Source organism: Micropterus salmoides, unplaced genomic scaffold (genome assembly GCF_014851395.1).
Source record: "Micropterus salmoides isolate LMB-PRFRI ecotype aquatic unplaced genomic scaffold, ASM1485139v1 Ms_hic_scaffold_14, whole genome shotgun sequence".
Classification (NCBI taxonomy): Eukaryota; Metazoa; Chordata; class Actinopteri; order Centrarchiformes; family Centrarchidae; genus Micropterus; species Micropterus salmoides.
The window spans coordinates 17,718,117-17,742,583 of NW_024040485.1; the positions used below are offsets into that span (position 1 = coordinate 17,718,117).

A 24,467-nucleotide genomic window follows, 5' to 3' on the forward strand; every position below is an offset into this window, starting at 1 on the left:
TTAGGACCTGCGTAGTTCAGTCTTTCCAAGCAGCCAATGGGAAATAATATTAGTCTCTGCAAGATTGTAATAGCTGTAGATTTTAATAGCTTGTATATCGTATTTTTATATAATTCAATGGGGTTATCCTGACGATACGATGCATCAGGGAATTGATCCAGTAAACCACAAGATTTCATGAAATGTCTTTTGAGCTGTAATGATTATTGATTATAATTGCTGAAGCAAAGATCTAGATAACTTAACATTCATGGCACAAAATGTCAAGTTGCACAAGTAGCACGGCACATAACCTTGGTGTACTTTAATCCTGATGTGGATTTTGAAGCACAACAAAACTGCCTTTAATCATGTCAGAGACGATGTACAACCATTTCTCTCCCTGGCAGATACCAGTGGATAATCTCATTAACCATTGGGATCCTGGCGAAGATCTCTGCAGACAGCTTGCTTATGCAATTAAGAATTAGACAAATTACAATCCAACAGGCCCACCTGCTGTATTTTAATTCATAGTGTCTGTTCATCATCTTGTAAGTCTCCAGTAATCATGGTACTGTAGGTTAAATTTTGTGAGATTAAATAAAAGGTTAAATAGAAAAAGAAAGACTCAGTATAGCTTTTGGTTGTTTGTTGTGCTATGTTTGTTTTAAAGGGAAACTTGACCAGGCATAAGAACGCGGAGTGCTCTGATTAGTTTCACTAGAAAAATTAAATGTAGGGGGAAATGCAAAGATGCGCCCCTTGATTTAAATAGAGACACACACACATATGCACGAACAAATCTAGCTAATTGAATCCCTGGTGAGTGTTGCGGGCTCATTAAACCTTCCAGCCAGACCTCGATGATCCGTCAAGAGCTGAGCACAGATGAAAGACAACTAGAGTCTACTTTACCTGGGGCCAATCTACTGAACACCCCCTCACTCTGGCTATCGCAGTCCTTCTCTAAACCCTTCATCAAATGTTTACACATCCTTGAAATGTTATTATTTATGTTGTTGCTTAGTTTACTGCATATAACTGGAAATGTTAAAAGCACAGGAGCACTTTTTTGTTATCTCCCCATACACCTTGAAAGATGAATATTTAATTTCTGTTTTCTGCCTTACAACCCGTGAGCATTCCTGCAGGCCTTCAAAAGATAAAGACAGTTCAGTTTGGGGTCAGCATCAGGGAGTGGAGGTCACTGCTACTCTGTACTCCAGGCAGATGGAAAGACGAGAACAGACAAAGCTGCCTTTAAGAAAGTGCATCAATCGGGCATTCACAGTGGGATGAGTCAATTCCATAGAAAGGAGTTTAAAGAGCCTGAAGTCAGAAGCCATACATGTGTAGGTAGTCATTTTGAATATTTGAGGTTGAACGTTCAAGACCACCAGAGGAGAGCATGAGAGGAGAGTTGATTGCAGAAAGCTGTTATTCCTTTATTAACCACACAAAAGAGAGATAACATTTGGGTGATGCAGTCTTTAATTTTTCTTATACAATCTTCTGCTCTTCGTTCACAGTGAGATATATTATAGTAGTAATATAGTTCATAGTGAGATCTATTTTGAATCAGCACATTATTGCCATTGGCAGGAATATTCTCATAACATTTAACGTCCGCTCCAGATCCATCCAGAAATTTGCCGCATTCATTTTCTGTCTATCAGGAAATCAGCTCTGGTATGTCCTGCTGTGTGACTTGTCACATCCCCTACATAATATCAAACATACCCTGCAATGAAATGTTCCTGGCCTTACACATTGCCAAACTCACCCTGACACTTCCCTTTCATTAGCATCCCATCTGATGAGCTCATTTCCGCGCCAACACTTATATCCCGAGCCAAGCCTGGAGACAGACACGCATACACTCCCTTACACACAGCCCCCACTTTCAACCACTGCTTAGGGAGCTGTTTGATTCTTCAATTTATCATTTATGTCAGAGGGGGCAAGTTAAAAGTCCAAAAGCTATCGATTGTTTCCATCTTGACAAGAGAAAATTCAGAGCCGCTGGCAATTAAGAGCTTCAGTTGTTGTCAAAGGAGACTCTGTCTGTGTGTGTGTGTGTGTGTGTGTGTGTGTGTGTGTGTGTGTGTGTGTGTGTCTGAGGCTGGGGGAGGGATTGGGGGGGATCCACTTTGCAAATACACTGAAGTGAAGCAAGCAATTGAAGGAGGGAGCAGAAATATACAAGACAGGGATGCAAAGTAATGTGTAGTTGCAAAGAGTTAAGCGAGAAATGTTTGCATTTTTATGGGCCCAATCTGTAAAGCGCTGTTTCAGCAAGTCGAAGGAGCCGAGACCTTATCAAGACATTGCTTAGATCACAGGGCCGAGATTCTCAAGTTCAGCACTTTTATGATTGCCTCTGCTCATATTCACATGAATATGTACAAGTGTGTGCATGCGCAACTACATACAAATGCACACACGTACCCATGAACACATCCATATAAACACATGCACTTACAAAATCCATAATCACTTCATTAGCCTTGTATTGCCTGTGGAAGCATCAATTGATTTTACACCAGTACATGTCATTCCTCTCCAATGCCGTTAAATACTCCATGCATGGAAGATTAGCATCAACATATCATTCTCAAATTAATTTAGATAACAGTATAATGACTGTGGGGGGAAAAGGCAAATCTTAAAAGTCTAGGTATGTCACTCTCACATATAGGGTTAAGAGCTTTATCGCTTTAGGTAGTAACCAAAAGGAAAAAAGATCACTGATACAAATAGCCTCCATGAGTTTCCTCACAGGAATATGGATATTTCGGATGAGTCTGGAGAAGAAGGGGGATGAGTGAATGCATGTGTGCCTTATATGTCTGTAGCAGTGGTGGTATGAAAAATAATTAAGTGAAGGTGAGTAAGTTTTAAAGGCCTCTCTGTAATATTAATGGATTTGGAAGTGCATGTACTTTCACTCTGTAAGGCACTGATGAACTTCTAAAGGTTATAGTGTCTCAGCACTATGACAGGCGGCTGTCTTATTATTTCCCTAAAATCAGGAGTAAGTAGTTTCTAGGATGTTTTTACTCACTAATCACTATTCGATCAGTTGCAAGTTATAATTGCTATAATCAGTATAAATTAATTTACTTGTAGGTTATACACAAATTAGTTATTGGCCAATTAGTCTTTGATTTAGGCTCAATATGATGATTGATTTCCAGTAACCTGGTAATTACTTTATTATATTAGTAACTATTAATAAATGGTGTGTTACAGTTTGTTTTAGGCAGATCGAGGATTAGACACAGGGCTGAAAAAGGCAGAGGGCATGTTGGTAGGAGATGGTGTGGTCAGGGTTGTGTTTGCAGAGGCGTCAGGTAGTGAGCAATGAACTAAGTGTGAGCACTAAAATCCTGCGGCACAGGAAAAACACACACAATGTTAAATCAACTGTACATAAAACAAAAGCATTAATAATTATTATTTCCAAAGCTCTAAGTGTGGTTATATGTGTTGTGATACTTTGGTTATTTCAGCCAAAACAACATTTGTGTCTATTTTATGCAATTAAAACACTCCCCTCCACATCAGGCAGTTGCAAGAAATGTTAGCCTTCCTGACATCAGCTCAACAACAGCTCCAACAAAATCAACAGCTATAATCCCTGCTGAGCTGTGGGCCCACGGAGCATGCCAGGGATTAAAGAGTCTGGCTCACCATTTCATTTTTACAAGACTCTGCTTACTCATATTTTCAATAAAAAATATTTTCAATCACAGAAGAACATAAAAGCAGCATTAAGGGGTTTTTAATGTTTTCCATGGAACATGCTCTGTTTTGTCTTGACAAATGAGGCCCTAATGGTTTTCAGTTTATGTTAAAGAAGTGCTGTGGTACAGTTGGCAGACTTCTAAATACTGTACAGACATTGATGGACTACATGGATGTTTGTGTTTGGCTTTTGGTTTCGTTTGACTGTACAAGCAAAATTACATCTCCGATTATTTTTCGAGCATAACTCAGTTACAAGTGTGGTTTCTTGATGTAGTGTACTGTAATTAAACATTGTTACGACAATAATAAATCCCAAAGTAACGTATATATACATGGCTACACGTTAAAAGTCAGAATGAAGCAAAATCACTAAAGAATATAGCTGGTGATTTGTCAGTCAACCAAGTCTTATTAGCTAAATGGATATCTACCTCTATTTGACACGGTATTTGGGTATTTCTTTTCTAAACTCCCCCCTTTATTTTTCTCACAGCTACACTGGCAGAGTTGTGGGAAATGGTCTGCACGCCCAGAGGCAAAACCCAGAGGTCAAAGTTCGCAGCCCAAACCCTACACTGGCTGAGGTCAAGGAGAGGTTGGAGCGCTTTAATCAGGTATGAGTACTTTTGTTCACACATGATTCTGTGTTTCAGCATTTAGAATGTACAGTGACTGGCCTAACACAAAAAATATTTGAGAGACCACTGAATGCCAAGGGGCTTATTACAATTACTGCACAGGTGCAAACAAGGAGATATAGTGTCCTTGCTGATTTACCCATTGTTTACCTGACTGATTGTTTAATGTTGCCTTGGCTAAAAACAACAGTTAGTTAAATTTATAAAACATCAAGCGTGTATGTGAGGAAATGGGGCACATTGATGTTTGGAGGATCACACATCCAAGAGAGAGGGACTTTTCGTTTCATCAGTGTTCACAAGAGTAGCTCAAAAATAGATTTTTTTTTTTGTTCTAAGATCCAATCTAAATCTGAGAACCTCTTGCTCTATTGGAAATAATATAATCTCAGACCATTCCCCCATATTCCTTCAGCTCCTCCACAAGGAGGGCACCCCCCTACTAGGATGTGGAGATTCAACTCTTCCCTGCTTAGTGAACGTAACTTTATCTTGTTTTACCTTGAGTTCAGTATATTTTATGCAATTAACAATACACCTGATGTGTCCCCTTCAACTGTCTGGGAAACAAACAAGGCATATGCCAGAAGCCTAATAATATCACATATGAAAAGTAAACGACGGAAAGCACTTGACCATCAGAGAGAGTTGGAGATGCAGTTATCAAAAGCTATAAAGGCTTATGTTGAGACTAATTTGGAAACAATGTTGGCTGTTAAGGCCTCTTTTAACTCCTTACTTACTTAAGAAGCTGAACAGAATATTAGATTCCCTAAACAAAAGCTATATGAATTCGGCAACAAACCAAGTAAATACCTGGCTAGACTCGTGAATAATCAGTAATAAGCTGATTCCCATAGTATCTCAGACGAAGAAACATAAATAATAATAAACCAATAACCGAGCAGGAAGTTAAGGGGGCTTTACACTCACTACAAACAGGTAAGGCACCAGGCCCAGATGGGCTGGTTTGTGAGTTCTCTAAAGAATTTAAATCCTTACTACTTCAACCCTTGCTTATTATGTTTCACGACTCATTGAGGAGTGGTTTTCTTCCCAGGTTGCTGACAGAAACGGATATTAGCCATATATTCAAAAAGGGTAAGGCTGATGATGATTGTGCATCTTATAGGCCTATAAGCCTATTGAATACAGACCTTAAATTGCTTTCCAAAATCCTTGCTTTGTGTTTAGAAACAGTATTGCCTTCCATTATAAATAATGACCAAACAGGATTTATTACCGGCAGGAATTCATGTAGTAATATGAGGAGGCTTCTCAACGTAATCCAGCTTTCCTAGTCCAGCAAACTTGACTGCATAGTGGTTAGTCTGGTTGCGGAGAAGGTTTGGGTCGAGTGGCCCTATATTTTTTCCACTTTAGAGACATTGGGCTCAGGAAAGGTCTTTATTAGTTGGGTGAAGTTACTATATAATGATCTGTTATCCACTGTTCTAACTAATGGCCGGATTGCATTATTTCCATCTGGGCCCAGGTAAAAGACAGGTTTGCCCTTGTCCCCCGCTACTATTTGCAAGTGCTATTGAGCCTTTGGCCAAGGCTATCAAATACACATCCTCTATTACGGATGTCTCAGTCAGGAGTAAAAGTCATAAAATTTCTCTGTACGCTGACGACGTGTTGTTATTTCTCACTAACCTGAAATACTTTATGTATTTCAGATGCTTCCAATTTTGTTCTCAAGAAAAGTAATTAGTGAAATAAATAGCTGGTTTACTACTTTTATCTGGAACTGAAAAAGACCTTTTATGAGTTTGGCCAAAACTTATGAACCCACAGGTGGCCTATCTGCTCCTAATATAAGGCTGTATCAGTTGGCATCACCGCTGCGCTATATTGCTTATTGGATTAAGAATGATAATGATTCTGTGTGTCTTGACTTAGAATCTTTGCAGGTTAAAAGAAGACAAATGGAGATTAAAGCGTCTTTTGGTGACAATATGATTATTAACACAACCATTAAACATGGTGATATTTAAGGAGACTGGAAGGACGGGACGGACAGCTATCCTCCCTCTCGCCACTATGGGGTAACATAGATTTCCTTCCTGCTACCACAGATAGGGGCTTTGAGCTGTGGGATGGTAAAGGGATTGTTACTATTGGGAATTTGTATGAAAGGAAATATTACTTTCATTTGACCAGATACAAGAAATATAGTATACCACAAAATGTTTTTTAGATATCTGATATCTTCAGATACGGAGATTTCTGAATAGTCAAAAGGGCACCAACCTTTATCATCAGCTTTCTCCGTTGGAGAATATAATATCTTTTGGAAAGGACAAAGGTATTTTGGGGCGTGGATATAAAGCATTATCTAAATATGATAAAGACAATGATCTGAATATAGACATCGATAAAGCAAACTGGATTCAAATATGGGAAATGGCAAATAACATTTCAGCTTGCAATAGGATGAGGGAAACCCAATTCAGACCACTACACCATTTGCAGATTACGCCCTATCTTAGTTAGTGTATTGCTGAGTTCGAGAATTTTATTCATTGTGTCTGGAGTTGTAAATATGTTGACAAATACTGGAATAAAACAGTGGAAAGACTATGTCTAATTTTTTGTATTAAATTGAGCAAGGACACTTTATCCTTATTGTTCAATCTACCCCCCAAACAACTTAAAAGCACACACTCCAAAAGACTGTTTCGTATTCTCACTTTTTGTGCAAAGAAGAAACTGCTGAAATGGATTGACTGCAAGCCAACAACATTAGCCGGGTGGCATGACGTCATTTTTGGAATATCTGATGTACTGGTCAAAGTGTAGATTTAGGTATTTTATAGTATATGTTTTTGGGGGGCACGGTGGTGCAGTGGTTAGCACGGTTGCCTCACACCAAGAAGGTCGTGGGTACAAACCCGGGTTTCCCCGGCCTTTCTGTGTGGAGTCTGCATGTTCTCCCCATGTCTGTGTGGGTTCTCTAAGGGTGCTCTGGCTCCCCCCTCAAAGCCATGGGGTTGGTGACCCTAAATTGTCCTTAGGTGTGAGTGTGAGCTTGAGTGGTTGTTCGTCTATGTGTGGCCCTGCAATGGACGGGCGACCTGTACAGGGTGTACCCTGCCTTGCGCCCTATGTCAGCTGGGATTGGCTCCAGCCCCCCCGCAACCGCAATGGATGGTCCCCGTTTTTAGACTACATGGGTACAAGACTTGTGTGGGTGTTGTCCTCTCTTATATTTATTTATCTGTTTTATTGTATTGTATCATTCCTGATCCACTAAAGACAAAAAGTCCAGGGAAACACTGAAACAGGTCAAAAGTTCTTAGTCGACTGAACTGAATCAAGTTCTTAGTCAACAGAAGTATTATGCAACCAACAACATTAAAGACTTAATTGATAAGGCTTTTGTCTAATTAATATGCCTGGAACAATATTACACATAGCCAGGACTATTGAAATGTCCTTGATTTTTCTCAGATCCAAAGGCTTATTTTGAGCGCAGAGGCAGATATCAAAGATAAATGAAAAGGATAGAGGGTGAAAGGAAGGCGGTGACAAAAAAAAGTGAATTACTGTGGAAAGAAAAAAAAAGAAAGATGAGAGGCGGGAGCAAAAGGTCAGAAATGAATGACAGATAGGCAGAGATGACACAAGCAGCTTCAAAGTGACACTGTTTGTCATGTAGATGGGGTTTAGCGCTGAAAAGGACCAAGAAGAAAAGGGCCATTTCACACAGTCCCTAGAGGCCATTTGAGGAGACAAACGGAGCAGGATTTGGTTCCCCTCTGCCTGCCTGCCCTTTTGTTGCCCTGAAAATTATGCCCACAGATAGGACACCAGACATCTCTCATTTTCTATCTCTATACCTCTTTTTTTACCCTGTTTTTTCTATACCTATTTGATAGCTGAAGCATGTCATTAATATGCCTAAAAAACTAAACTTTTTCTCATTTGTCTTTGTTTCTCTCTGTTAATGCATTCCTTTTTGTGGTCATTCCACTCAATGGCATGACAACTCTTTATCATTATCTGCACACATCCTCTTACCTCTATCTTTTCCCTTCTTCCACACACTTATTTTTCTTCTCTGTTCATGGGTATCCTGTATCTCACAGATATCTCCCCATCAGCCTGTCCACCTGTCTGCCACTGACAGCTCAAGATCATTTCTGTCAGACCACAACATCCCATTGTGCATGGTCGCTGTCAAATGCCCTGTTGTCATGGTAACCATACAGAGTTGAGCGGGTGTCCTGTTGACATTTGCAGGGCTGAAAAGCCTAACTTGAATCTAGACCAGGTGGCAGAGCTTGGCTGAGCTTTGTGTTTATGCAAGATTAGAGTAAATGATCACAGTGTGTTAAACTGAATAATGTGGCAGCCTTTCTAAATTTAAACATCGACAAGTGCTGAAATATAATCACTAATGCGCTCGGACCTGCATGCACACCGACAGCTTTACATAGTTGCAGTATGCATACATTAAACTTTTTAAAAAAGCATCAAACATTGCAAAAACTGTCTAATTTCTGAATTTAAACATTTTAACTTTTAACTTTTGACACACCTATGACTGCTAACCAGGGTTCCTTCCCAAACTGATTCATATAGATCAAAGTGATTTTGTAGAGTTAGATCCTCTGCCAACAGCTGTAATAGGCTAATAGCATTTCATGCTCAAAGGCCTATGACAGGCTTAGAGGCACGCTCCCTAATTTTATTATAGCTCCCCATAGCACCAAATTTCTTCCCACATCACTGTTCTGTTCAAGTTCTGACACTCAACATTGAACTGTGAGAGGAAATTTCAAAGGTACTTACACAAAATCAGCAAGTGTTCCTACCTATTGAAGTTTCTTGCTTAAAGTAACTTGAGCTTCTCTGCTAAGTAGGTAGTTTTTAACTGACTAGTTGCTCAAGTCAAAATCTCTCTCTCTCTCTCCTCTGTGTCTGTCCTTGTCTGTAGTCAGATATTCAGTTAGATAATTGTCATTAGTAAGATGGGAGGAAATCACATCCCAGTAAAAAATGCCCAGATATAAGGCATAGTACACATAATGTCATCACCTGTCTTGTTGTCTACTTTTTGAGCAAACAAGTCGTCACTTGTACCCAGCTGTCTTTGTCCTTGATACACAGGACTTAACAGATGTTTGGAGACAGGGTCGTTATATAATAGTCATCCAGGTGGGTGAGTCAGTTCACAAAATAAGTTCCTTTTCAGATTGATTTTGGCAAGCCCATCTGGGTCCCTCTCCAAATTACAAACTTTAGACAACCTCGGTGCGATGTAAAACGACATTATTTAGGATGTTTTTTATTTTGATGGTACACTGACTAAGTGTCTCTCTTATTGATTATTGTGCTATTTAACATTTAAATCTCTGGCAGGAATTTTATCAGGACAATGGTGTAGTGGTTTACAGCACCAAGACGACTCTTCAGCGAGCAACGTATAAGAAGAAGCAAAAAGTATGTACAACGTTTTTTGGAAGAAGCTAGCTCAGTATTCTTAGTATGGATATCATGACAGAGGCTGCAAAGAGGCCAAAGAAGATAGAAGAAGATAAGAGGAAGCAAGGAAGAGAAAAAAGCAAGCGACCAGACAAGTGTAAATGTAGGACTGGCTTTTACTTGTTGGCGTGAGCTAAAAGAGCTCAAAGGATGCAGGACAGATGCCGAGCTGGCCTACTTTCTGTTGGACTAGTAATAACTTATTAGCTGGCTTGCTGTTTCTTGTGTTATTGTGCTTGCTTGATGTTTGCCTGTTTTAGCAAAGTTGTCGACATGAGCAATATCAGCCAGAGCAGAGGATTTCAAAGTTGGAGGCAGAACTCCCCAGGGGGGCTCCAAACTGTTTCAGAGGAGGCTTAATGAATGAAAGTGAAATGTTATTACACTCATTATCAAAAAGAGATCACATAAAATTTACTAAATGTGTGTGATTTGGTTAAAGAGAGAATTCAGACATAGTAGTTTTATGGAATTTAACTGTTTTTCCTACTTTGCCAGAGTCAGAAACCAATTAATACCTCTGGTCAGAAATGTTTTTAGTGCATTGTGAATGTACCAACAGTACCATCAGGCTCTCTTGGGTCAATTGTTGAGTGTCTATAGGACCAAATAACATAATTATGATCCCATAGGCATCCAGGAATTGAGTGAAACAACTAAGAAAGTAAACTACTCTTGCGTCAGTTGGTGTCTCACTTTGTTGGTTAGCTTGCCACCCAAGTTTCAAGCAACATTATGCTGCTGCTGGTGAAGAGCACTGCCGGTGTTGTGCTGGAGCTGGGTCTGTGGGGAACACAACCAGGCTCAGAAGCCCCTATGGACATAACATTAGCAGAGGCAAATAGACAGAAGAGGACATTGAGGAAGAAGAGCATAGTGACAAGCATGAGGCTCCCAGACGTTGGCGAGAGCTTCGTGAAATAAAAGGCTTTGAGACAGACGCTGAGCTGGCATTCTTTCTGTGGACTGAGTTGGACTAGTAAGTAATATTGCTGTCTTGTGTTGTCGCACTTGCTTTAAGTTTTTCTGTGTTAGCAAATTTGGCAACTTAGCTAGTTTTTGATTGTAACGTAATCATAACAAATGCACGTGTACAGCTGTCCTTTACGACAGTGGTGATAATAATAATGTTGCTTTAAACAGTAAAGTTAATTGCAGTTCAATCAGGAGGGAGTATTTTACAGATATTATAGCATTGTTGATTCCTGCAGTTTAGATTTGTTTGTACGGATTCTATAGTTAGGCGTTGATTTAGCTCAATGATTGTGAACATGAGCTCCATAATCAGTCAATAGTATAACCTTAAACTACATGACACTATAAGTCCAGCTAACTGGATGATAGTGCAGTAGTGATTAGCAACCAGTGTGTGGATCCTGTGTGAATAATATTGAGAAATGAAACCCAGTACACTGCACTCAGTAGGTAGTTCAGGGGGCCTAGGAGTATGAAGCATTCAAATTCATACAAAACTGGCCCAGCTCGATCTGTTCAGAATGCTTAAAATCTTGACAGCCAATTGAAGTAACAGCAAAGTGCTTTGCATTGATCAGAAACACCTGCGACCCCCTGCTGATATGTTATGGCTAGTTGGTCAAATTATTACTCATTACATAAAAATAAAATAAAGTAAATATAAAATAAATATATTCTTTTGAAAATCTGATCTGTTTTTATTAAACAGCAGGACAATTTCAAAGTCTGGCAACCCCACACTGAGTATCAAAAACCTGATCTTAACCAAAAAAAAGAAAAAAGCTTAACAGAAAGAAACATTGTTAAATAATGCATTTGCTGTGATGTCTCCCATGGACTGGAGATAATCAAACTTATGTCTCTACAGTTGTTAATTTAGTTTCTTTGTGCATGTTTTCCTGTACTTTTATCTTTTTGAAAGGCATTTGAGTTTCAGACGTTCACAGTGAGGACATCTTAGAGAAGTTAGTCATTTTGAAGTAGTGAAGACTGAAATGATCAAATGACAAATGATTTATTTAGGATGAAGATTTGAATTTTGTGTCAGTGTTAGCGGTACAATTAGGCACATCAGTGTGTTGGTCTTCTTTCATCCTTGAAACTAGTTTGGGTTGTTATTTTCAGTTAAAAAAATAAGAAAAACCTATGCACAGTAGACTGATTTTAATTTGCATGCATATTCTCTTTTTCGATTTAAAAGGTATTGCAGGTATTTCAATGAATCCCTAATCTGAGCTTTTGCAAATTTGAATAACCTCCATTTCCAGGATTAGTGAGGTTAAGACGTGTATATTTTTACCTACTGGAGAGTAGTTAGACCCAGAGTGCTGTGGCACTAAGAGGATTGGGAAACTGCCGCTGATGTATCACAGACTCTGACCCCTCATCTGCTCATGGCATTCTCCTCTTAAAGCACTCAGAACCTCATACAAAATGAGTGTGTGTGTTGGTATGCACACAAGCTTGCAAATACAGTACACATGGGGCCTATTTTAGATTCACACAGACATACACATAACCTGTGGTAGACAGGTTTGTAAGGTGGAAGAGGACAGAGAAATCATACACAGTTGCACATATAAACACCTCTAAGTAGAATCTAATATGTAAAAGCTGTAAACACACACACATACACACACACACACACACACACACACACACACACACACACACACAGGAAAAGCCTAATCTCTTGACCTCCTATAAAAAGGGTCCATAAGTGAGTAAGCCAAGTTATGGCTTCCCCTGTGTATCTCCTCTGACTATCCTCTTTCTCCCTGCCTGTAAATATTGCTAATGTGGACAATAAATGTTTCAAAGTGGATTTTTGATTGCCGGCCATGAGTCCAGCTGTTTTTGGGTGGGGATCCTTTTACAATGGTCTATCTGTTTCCATGTGAGTGTTTAGGCTGGATCATTTGTCAGTTTGTCATTTTGCACTTTGGTAAATGCAAAGTCAGTGGCAACACGCAGTGCAGGAAAAAAACACCAAGACGCTCATTCTCACGCTTTTTTACACACAAACAGAGAAAACATCATTAGAAATGGTGAAAGCTGTGGTGAATGGAGAGTTGGAAAGGCTCAAGCATAGCAATCCGGTACAGAGAGGCCCGCTGTGTGTGTGATTGATGAGACTGACTACTGCTTTGCTGTCTGGTTTGGCCAGTGGCCCGGTCAGGTTCCACATCAGAGAAGCCTTACTTGTGTTTAACACACACTCAACACGTCCCCTCTGTGGATGCATTCAACCCTCGGATCTATCAGCTACAGCAGGGACAATTTCTTTAGAAGACTGTAAAAATAAACAAAATAAAATGTTTTTATTTTTACTCTTATAAGCATATAGGTTTAGTCGTATGAGACAACCATGGTTGGTTTTGTGGCTTCAATATGCCTTCACAGTATAGCTCTCTTTTATGTTTAGCAATGCCTGCAGCAGTCAGAAAGGGTTTGAGAAAAAGTTAGTGGAGTGCAGGGAGGAAGAAAGAGCCGGGGCTGAGCTGGCAGCCCGTCACAGGGAGGGGACAGATTCTTTCCACTTGAAGATGATGATGGAGCTGGCCTTCACAGGAGCTCTGCTGCTCCTTGCTGCTGCTGTGGCAACAATAAAGCAACAAGTCTTACTGCCCAGGGCTCTCTGGATGCTTGGCAAGCAGACATCATGAACCCAGACTCTAATTTAGGCATACCATTTTTTTTACCATCATAATCAGATGCAAAGCTCATAAAAATCCAGTAAACTGTGACTGTTTTTCCACACTGGGTCATATCTACTCTCCTTGTGGGTTTCAATTCCATGAAGACAGTGATTCTTGTCATATGGAGAAAATATGTGAAGGGTTCCTGGTTATGGCACAGAGTTATGAAAATTCTCCTATTCAGTGTAATAAGGTGTGCATTTGTGTAAGTCAAAGCACTTTAGTTATCTGCAACAGGGATTAAAACTCCTGTGACTTCAAATATTTAGTAAATATCATTGAAGGAAAGAGGTTGAAAATATTTGAAGGGTGAAAATATTTGAATTGGGATAATGGTCTTTTAAATTTGAAAATATAAAAGATAAACTCTTTACATGGGTTTGTTTGTCTGAACGTTACCCTCAGGCAACATTGTACCATTGTGGAACCGCCTATAGGAATGAAGTACAAATATTGACAAAGTTTACAATCAAAATCTTTAAATCCAAACTTCAAAAACACACTGAAAATCAAGACAGAGTTACATTCCATCATTTGTGTTTGATTTAAATGCGTGTCTTCAGTTTTCTGGCGTTTTTTCTGATATGCCTTGCGAGCATCTTTGGCTCAATACTTATGGAAGTTGACAGAATATAGAATGTCAACAACATGCAAGTCATTATCAATAAGTGAAAACAAGTTATTTAATGGATTTTCCTCCGTATCTTATACTCGTACCTGTCACTGCACTACCTGTCATATCAGAGAATCATGTGACAAATTTTAACACTGCTATTGGTTTCCATAAAGGTCTAGTGTATAATATTTAATGCAAAATAGGATCCATAACTATGTTTTTGGTGGTGTAAAGACCTTATATAATAAACCTTTATGTTTTTATTACCTTAGAATGAGCCATTTATAACTTTATAACCGGCACCCCTTTCCATGGACGTCGCCACGTTGCATCGTCATGTTTCTACAGTAGCTGAAAACGGAAAAACAGCGCTCCTGAGTGCGTTTCATCACTACGTTCTTGTTCTACTTCTGGTAGAATTCAGGCAGTGCAGACACTCATCACTAAACTGAATACGTATGTTAGAAGAAGAAGAAGGAGTAATAATATACTGCAGGCGTCAGCAAATAGGTTTTGCATCAGAGCAATATTTTCAACCATATTGCTGCAGTGTTTGTGTTTCGGTGTTTGATCCACAACCTACAGACGCTTTTTCATATCATGTTTTTCACGGAATCACGTTTTCTGACGACTCTTTCAGAAGTGTGTCAAGCAGGCTACAGACCTTCCAAAAAGCTCAGTTCAACTCCAATTACAGCATTACAGTAAACAAGCTTCTCACGCTTTTATTTATTTTTAAATCACTAAAGAGGAAGTGATTATGTGAGTAACTGTTGCTGTCATGACTGAGATCTATTTCAGCACCGCTATCAAAGTATTTATTATTTATATATTTTGCCACTATCAAAGCACCATAATCTGACCGCAGGCCAGATGTTATTGCTGGCGAGTTTTGGCGAGGGTCCATCCTGCAAAAAGGTGCGTCTTAAGCAATGTTTGTAGGGTCTGTGCAGCTTTAATATGCATGGGGATAATGTTCCATAGGATGGGGGCGCCCACTGCTAAGGCTCTATCACTCTTATTTTTTTATCTTTCATCTGGGGACATCCAAGAGCAGTTGATTTGTTGACCTCAGTGTTCTAACTGGAGAATGGTGGCGTAAGAGATCAGCCAGATAAGGTGGTGCCAAACCATTTAGGGCCTTAAAAACAAGCAATAAAATCTTAAAATCTATCCTTTAACGGACAGGTAGCCAGTGGAAAATCCTTAGTCTATCTCTCAAAAGCAAATCTTTATGTCATTGAACATGTCAGTGCCATCAGAATGACAAGTCCTTGTGTCATTGTTTACGAACAAGATAGTCTGAATGTTTAGTCATGTTATCAATATAATAGTGTACTCTGTAAAGTGTTTTCTGATGTAAACTATGGCTTAGGTTTTGATGACAATGATTGAAAATACACAAGGCTGCACCTTTTCAATATGTCATATCAATTTCAGCAGTATAAAGTTATACATTGCAAGAGTTTGGACAGGATTCACAGTTACTTTTTTACTGTTTGTACTATAATTTGTTGACAGACCATGTCATTGTGATGCAGAAAAGAAAAAGAAAGCACTGACTGCATAGCATGACGGTAGAAATTACAAAATTAGAAATGTAAGTATGTGAAACACTCCTTAGGCTGATGTCTGTCAGGTCACAGATTCATTCAGATACATACCGATTCATCAACTACACTAAGGAGATTTTTATTTAAAAAAAAGTCTAAGTGACATGTATAGAATATATTATCAACAGATATGGATGATCTCTCTCTCTCTCCATATATACATACATGAACACATATACATCTACTGGCGTACATTATATATATTGCACTATTCACTACTCACTGTGTATTTTTGTATATTGTATGTTGTAATTTGTTGTTATCTATTCTTATTTTGTTGGTCTGTACGAAACATTTTGTTCATCTGTATACTTGATTGTGGAGAATGACAATGAAGTTTGACTTTATTTAACTTTGATTTTGACGTGTTCAGCCATTTTGCATGTAGTGACATATGCAATGAACTTGTGCCTAGATGTTTTGTGGGGTAAGACTATTAACTATAACAGAGACTGGTATTGTTGTGATTGTGATCAGCAGGACATAACCAATTGATAATGTAGGAAACAGCAGACAATTGTACATAATAATTTGCTTCAGTGTGTCAAAGCATTTGCAATTTGTTCAAAACAATGAGAAATTGCTTTTATGATGTGCACAAGTGACAAGATGATGTGGAGGTTGAACAAGAACTTTTCATTCATTCAATTCTGATCTGAGAAATGCACCAAAGCGGCTGAGAAAAACTGAAATAAATATATCTAAAGAAACCTCATTTCTTGACTGGCTACTCTCTGCTGTCTCAGAAGAGACACCTTTTGTGCTGTGTCAGCCACCGTAGCTGTCCTACGCTCTTTAAAAGGGTAGGGGGCAGTGCTAGACTGGAATGTTGGTTGCAATTCACAACCTTCAGCACTAGATGCCACTAAATCTTACACACTGAACCTTTAAGGCCCTGCAACTCTTTTAAAGTAATGCATCATATTTTGGGATGTATGGTGAGAGTGTACGAAGCCAAAAATGGGTATGATGCCCATACCATAGAGGGTTTTAATTAAGTATGGATATTGGCACTGATTTCCTTATTTGATCCAATTTTGATTCAGAAAGTGCCATTTAAATTCAATTTAATTCAACTTGTGTCCACAATTCAATTCAATTTCTGAACAACTATGACATGAGACACATTGTGAATCCCTGACCGTACCCTTTTTAACAAGTAAAGACATTACTATGCAAAGATTGATCTTGGGATAGATAGATAGATAGATAGTCAAAGAAGAAGTAAGATACCATCTCTTCTTGTTCTCTGTATCACATGCACTGTTTTAAAGTTGTGTGAACTGTAGAACCTGCATTGAGAAAGGGTTGTGGGTTGATGATGACCATAATGATGGACTTTGATGGAAAGTGACTTGGAGTGGTGCCATATCGGGGGGGCTCTTTGAACCTGCCTTATAAGGACTTCTGTAGCCCAGTTTGAAGTCTGGAAGGCTTCTGCTTCCAAGCAACACAACAGAGGCCTTCATTGTCTGATGACCGATACATCTAACAGACCAGACTTTTCATCAGCTAGGTAGCTGTTGGAACATGCTCTCAGAAAACCACTGATGTCACTCAAACTGTCATATATTTTTTTAACAACATCTCCATCATTTGCCTGACAGAAGCCAAAGTTTATTCACTTGTACACACATTACACACACACAATCTGCCTCAATCTGTGCTAGACAGGAGTAGGGTGTGACAGGCCAACGCCACAGCATGTTGCTGTGATTGACTCATGGGGCTTACATGAGGTCATGGCCAATAATGTGTCACTAATGGTTAGCAACAGAATCAGCTTGTACTAGCTTGCAGTGCATGGGTGTTTGTCTCTGCCAACGTTCTCTCCTGAGAAATTGACTTATTTTTAAAAGTACAAGTGATTTTTGTTTTTGATGTTTGTTTCATGTTCATTTGTTGGAAATTAAGGCCATTGGCAAACGAATAACAGATTTTTTTTGGTTGCAGAAAACACAAGCATGTGAAAACATTTAGCGTTAGCTCATAACCCCTAGTTTTCCTGCATTCCGTGGTTCAAGACAAACCTGTCAGGAGTGTACTCAGAAGCAAGACTCAGAGACAGGCAATATACAAACAAAGTTCAAGTTTACTTGGTCTAGGCGGTTAAGGGTCAGAATACCAGGTAAATCCAAAGAAGGCAAACAGACAGGTAGACAAGAGAGGGAAAACAAATAGCCATTTTAAACAGTTTTTCTTCAATACTCCACTAAATTATGTCCAACCTGCATTTTGTAATTGCAACCAAACTTGCATGACCGTAATGTTGTTTTACTCCAAGCAATCTGGCAAAATTTGATGGTGCTATACACATATGATTAATGTGATTGGCAATAACTTGGAATCGGAAATCATGAGTCTGAAAAACATGGCCTTCAGCCATTAAGCATAATTGCCGTTATTTCTACATTGATGCAGATGCAGAAATATAAAAAAAAAAAATTTCACCAAAATGACAGAGTGGAGGTTTGCGTGGCATTTGCAGAGGTGCATGTGGTCGTTGAGTGAGTGTGTCCACACATATGATAATAAATGTATAATATAATAGACTGATAATAGAATTTCCTTTCTTTTGCCTGAGCTGATATGATGTCTTCATTAGGTAACTGCATGGAATCTAGATGTTTTTGTGTGAGGTGGTGGTCAGCGATCTTTTTAGAATAAAAACTTAATCTTTTGTGGGATATCATATTTCACATCTAAAAGTCAACAAAGCAAAATATCTGGCTGTCAGCTTTGGATAAAGAGTTTTTATTGGCTTCATCCTTAGCCATGGAAAAGGACAATAGCAGAAAAGTACTTGGCTCACTGTGTTGTTGCGCCTTTGATTTTAAATTCACTTTTGAATCTGTTTCATTTTCCATGTTGTGGATGGCAATGCAGGCTTTTGCTCAAGTCCAGATCCTGACAGCTACCATTGCTGTCCAGTCCAGAACTTGCTTAATCTGCCAGTCAAAGGCTCTCCATGTCTGGAAACTGGTTGGCCATAACAGACACCATTAATCCACACAAAGGATACGTCATATCTGTTCCAGAATCAGCAGCACTGGATGGCTGAGCAGTTACTTTTGTTTGCAGCCTGTCACTCCATCTCTGTCTGTTACTTTCTCTCAATTCAGTCGCCTTTTGTTGGTCAGGCAATCTGAAATGTAGAGAGAATTGTAGCTATTTCCTCTGAAACCAGGGATGTATACACACACACACACACACACACACACACACACACACACACACACACACACACACACACACAGATGTAGTACATATCTCTCAGCTGATGTTTTTTTTACACAAAAGCATTGTGAGCCTCTACAGTATGTGAGACAACGGAGAGAATTTTACTTTAGAAGTTGGAAGGACTTTTAGATATTACCACTGTCACTTTTTCCTTCAGTCTCCTCCAGGCTTTCCTTTCCTTCTCCTTTGCTCTATCCACATATGCAGTTTTACCACGACTGCGCTCAGTGAGGTGATACTGTTTCAAATAGTCAGGGAGGAAAAAGAGCACATGTCTCAATGTGGGCATACAAGGTTATGACTTATGATCCTGGTTCGCTGGTTTGACAGTAGTATCCCACATATTATACATGCATAGACGTGTGTACTCACATGCTTACACAATGACTGCAACAGTTGCAGTATCCATATCCAATCCCTGTTGACCACCTTTCACATTTTTATATTTCATAGTCATATTTTCTCTTTCCACATAAAACTGGAAATTGTATCCACAGTAGCCTCCTGGTTAGGTTACACACACACAGTCTCACTCTCACACCCTTTCAGCCACATCTTTCTTTCAAACTTCTTCAGAAGGTGATTGGTTACTTCTGGCAGTACAGATTTTAGTGTGACTAGGATGCAGTCAAATACATGCAGGAATTCAGCCCTTGATGCTCTCAAGCCTGCCCCACCATCCTCTGACTGAAGAATGCTTTTGAAAAGAAAGAGAGAGGAGAATGGGTTGGCAGGGTGAGATGAACACTAGAAAATATTTCATGATTTGGGATTTTATTCAAAGCCTTATGGGCATACCTGATTTGTCTTCGGATGCCAGGGTAATTTCAGTATAAATATAAAGGCTGGCATCTTGTTGTTTCCACCCTTCCACTCTCAGTCGCCTCACCTGCTTGCACATCTACAAGCTCAGTCTTCCTGTCTGAATACTTTCAATAAATATACACGATTTCTTTCTCTTAAACTCTTCCTCTGCTTTCTCCCCTTTGCCTTTCTTCTCAGTCTCTCAATACCTGTTTGTTTTACTTGCAGCACATGCAATTGCAAATATTAACTAAATGTTGACCTGATCTTGCAACACGTTTACACATTCCAGTCTTGACCCAGTCCTCATATTGTTAGTGAATAAAAATACTAAATCTATTACAAAACACCAGTGCGCTTTGTACTACAGTCTCACATTATGTCACCTTGATATATTTATAAAGGAATAATGTAACTGAAGACATTTTCAAATTATCTAAAATGAAAAAAGTTTTTTGTGTCTGACCCTGAGCACCGAAGAGAAATGGCTTCACTTTACACTTGCCAAGCAGAAAGAAAGCAGGTCTTATAGAAATGTTTTATTTTTGTGTGTGTGAACAGAAAGAAATACCATAAATCCATGGCAGTCCTAACTTAGTCAAAACAAACCAACAAACTGCATTGGACAGCAGCCAACCAGCAATTCTACAGCGGCTCGACTTTGGTTTCCACAGCGACAGCGCCTTAATTGATTCCTTCCCTAATTAACATGCTTTAAGGACAGCTGGGCCAAGCAGCATTGTGTTAAACGTCCCCTGAACGGCACGGTTATTAGCTTAATACCCAAATGGTACACAACATTCTGCTGTTCAGCAGAGTATTTCCTTATAAACTCATGGAATGTGCACTGAATTTATTTAGCTGCTTTACATAGAAAAAGGTTAATGGGTTTCACGGTTGCTGTCCAAAACCAAGGAAGATGTTTTCTCTCTTTTGCTGTCAGTCTTCCATTATCCCTCTTCTTGCTTCTTCTGCTAAAATATTTGCATCGATGCATTGGCTAGTTACTTAAATTGTAGCTTATTTTTTGCATATAAATTATTGTGTATCATGGTGTGATGAGAACAGTACAGTGCATGGTGCAGCATAGATAGGAAATGGGATTTTTAATGTGTCTCCTATAAGTCCCCTAACCAAAGTTTCTCCTTCTTCAGCATAGCACATTGCAGCCTCGAAACAGGTGGAACAAGTACAGGACACACAAAGAACAGGTTGTAATGTGAGCCAATCCATAGCCATAAAATGCTGTAACCAGCGTGGAATATTGTTCACAGTAATCCGCTTGTACTTTTGTGTCCTTCTGGGAAAACTGAGCCACCGAGCTATTGTCAATGGCTTTCACTTTTGTGGTGACCATAAGTGATATGTTTTACCTGCTTCTACTAAAGGGCCCACTCCAGTTTCATGAAGCCCGGCCTTGTGTTGTGGTTGTACATGACTCATTTCACTGTAGCACTTGTTTCACTCACTCAGGCATGAGTGAGAGGGCAGCGCATTTACATGACATGACAGCTGAGTTACAATATCAAAAGTACTGGTGTTTGAATTGTTTTCAGTCTCCTCTTCCACTCTCAAACGGCAATCACTACTCTGGTAAGAAAGACATAAAGAATACCAATATGCTCTTGTAATGACTTTGACAGAAGTTGAGCTGTAGCAGTATTACTGCCAACAGTATATTATTACAGTAACTAATCCAAGTAATACTGCGTTACTGCCTTACTGAACGCACCATCCTTGGTGTGAATGCGTGATTGTACGGCAGCTCAGTGGCACTGGACTTTGCTGTTCATGTCAACTGATAGCCAAAAACTAAAGGAAGAATGTAGAACGAGGGAGAGAGGTGTTCTTTCCACAGGTGTAAGTATTGGCATTATTGTGTCACAGTCTAAGATGCAAAGAGCACAATTCTACATTTAATTTAATGAAGCATCTCCCAAAAACGCAGCACAGCAACGTGAAACTTAGGGGGCATTCACACCTGAAAGTCCGCACCAAGGTCTGAACCAAAGTTCAAATGGGGTCAGACAAAAGGATCTCAAAACCACCTTCAAGTCCCATGGTGGCACTACAGTGACACCTGATGGTCTAAGCCTGGGATGAGGTTGCATGGAGAGGGAGAGAAAGAAGAGGAGAAAGGAGCTCAGTGCATCATGGGAAAAGGCCATATTTCAAAACCCTGCCCCTCTGAAAGCAACCTAGGAGCTGCTGGATATCCTGTACCCTCTTTGGGGTAAGGGAGGCTCTCATTAACTGAAAGTCGAGTGCCATACCCAGGTAATTTACCCTCTGACTTGGTGTAAGATTGCTCTTTGTGTAGTTCACCGTAAGGCCCAGCTAGTTCACATGGCCAAGGAGCGTATCTACGTCCCTCACCACCTGCTCTGCAGTTGGGGAAATGATTAGCCAATCGTCCAGGTAAGGCAAGATAGTCAATCCTGCGGCTTGCATTGGGGAAAGGGCAGCTGCCATGCACCTCGTGAATATATGAGGGGCCAGTGAGAGACCGAACGGCATCACCTTGAATTGGTAAGCCTGTCCTTGAAAGGCAAACCTCAGGAACTGCCTGTGGTGTGGTGCAATAGGCACGTGAAAATAGGCATCCTTGAGGTCTATTGACACAACCAGGCCCCCCCGCGTGACTGACTGGATGACATCTGCCATCCGTAACATTCTGAATGGAAGCACCTTTAAAAACTTGTTCAGCCCCCTCAGGTCCAGGATTGGGTGAAACCCGCCATCCTTCTTCGGAATTGGCCCGGCAGGAGTATGCCGGTGCTGATCACAGTGCCCAGAGTAGCAAGACGCTCTTGGGTATCCACCTGGGTGAGCAGGCGGATGAGTGAAACTGGGACTAGAGCTGAAGTTGGGCCCCGCCTCAGGCCAGCAAACCGCTCCCTGGCTTGATCTGCCTGCACACTGTGCTCTAGTGCCTGCTGAGCCGCTGGTCCAAACATTTGACCCGGCACCACAGGATGGGAACAAGGGTGTGACAACACCCCTCTGACGGAGGGGACTACGCCAGCCAAACCTGGCGGCGTGCCAGGGTCACTGTTGACATCAACCTTCCAAGCTCCCAAGACATGAATGCAATGGCCTGTAGGGATGCATCACTAAGAGTCTGAGCCGAGGAGCCCAAACCAGACTCCTGCAGGGTCTGAGAAAGAGCCAGAATGAGGTGAGAAAAGGAATTACCAATAAGGCCCATGATCGGCCGTATGGTCAAAACCACAGTTATCTGCATCCTGCATGGCAGCCAAGTTCCTGCAATCACTGGTGTGATGAGAGAGTAACTTAGGGGTCTGACCAGTACCTTTGGAGCTCTTCAATATAGGGCTTAGAAGGAGGGACTGAGAAGGCAGAGGGTATCCACCTGGGTGAGCAGGCGGATGGCCTCCGACCCACATAATGGTCCCCCCTCAGATCCCTGAGAAAAAACATCAGAGGCCCGGGAGAAAAAGCTAAAAGCAACGAGCTGAATTTACCTGTGTTGTTTCCTCAATGCGAGAAGACTGAAGGAACTGATTGTGTGATGACGTGAGGTTTTTATACTGGGGCATCCGCCCTACGTCATCGTATAGTCACAGTTGACTTTGTTGGTATAATTACTTGACCTGCGCAAATGCGGGATGGAGACATCCAGTGCTAAAGCACTGCCGTCTGGCAGTCAGGAAGAATGAAATAGAACTCCGGCAGCTACTGTCACTCTCGCTCCCTCTCTCATGAACAGTGCTGCACAAACCTGTCCAAAGTTAGAATATAGCTGGGTTGTCGAGATTAGCAGCGACCCACACCCTGCGCCATTCTGTGGGAAGCACTGGAAAGTAATATAGTAACATAACGAGTAACGCAACTAGTTACTTTTAGCACCCAGTAATAAGTAAAGTAATATGATTACTTTTTAAGGAGTAATGAGTAACTAGTAATATATTAAAATTTTTGAGTAACTTGCCCACTAAGGATGGATCTTTTTGACTTTGGTCGTACCCTGATTTTTGATCTTTAACTTAGTGTGGTCATGAGTTGTCCAATACACTGTCACTGTAAGCATGCTGATGCAGATAAACATAAGCGCTTTAGTGCAGGCTCACAGAGCTGCTAACATGGCTAAATGTATTTATTTACATTTAGCTTTGCAATGTTAGCCTTATATACAAGTCTGGCTGCTTTCATGAAATGTTTCTTTTGGGATGCTGAAGACTTAAGAGACAAGTAGTTAAAGGTCACCCTTGCTGTCAGGTGTGTTGAGTGTGAGAGTCTGGTGTCAATGGCAAGAATATTAGTCATCCCTCAAGACCCCAAGCCCCATCCCCATTCCTCCCACGCACCTCTCAATATGTCTTTAGTGGTTGTTCCCCCATATGAAGGTCAGCTGTGTAGCAGGATTGATCTTGTCAGCTTTCTCATGAATGTTTAATTGTGTATGTGTGTGTGTGTGTGTGTGTGTGTGTGTGTACGTGCGTGCATATGCATATAGAAATGTATATATATATATATATATATATATATATATATACATATAAACTGTGTCTCTATAGCTGTATATGTTTTACAAATATGGTATTCATGCTACTTTCTTATCTTCAAACTCCAAAGGATCATTTGTTGTTGAGTCAGAAGAGCTTCTTGTCAGACATGGTGTGATGGAACAAAGACT

General features: G+C 40.2%; 1 protein-coding gene across 2 annotated transcripts in view; it reads left to right on the top strand.

Annotated features, from left to right (window-relative positions):
• Positions 1-24,467, top strand: part of gpc5c (glypican 5c) — a 105,840-nt gene that overhangs the window by 61,591 nt on the left and 19,782 nt on the right. For both annotated transcript variants that reach the window (XM_038718142.1, XM_038718141.1), the window contains one exon: positions 4,226-4,346. In XM_038718142.1, coding sequence (XP_038574070.1) covers positions 4,226-4,346 — 121 coding nt within the window. The remainder of the gene's footprint in view (positions 1-4,225; positions 4,347-24,467) is intronic.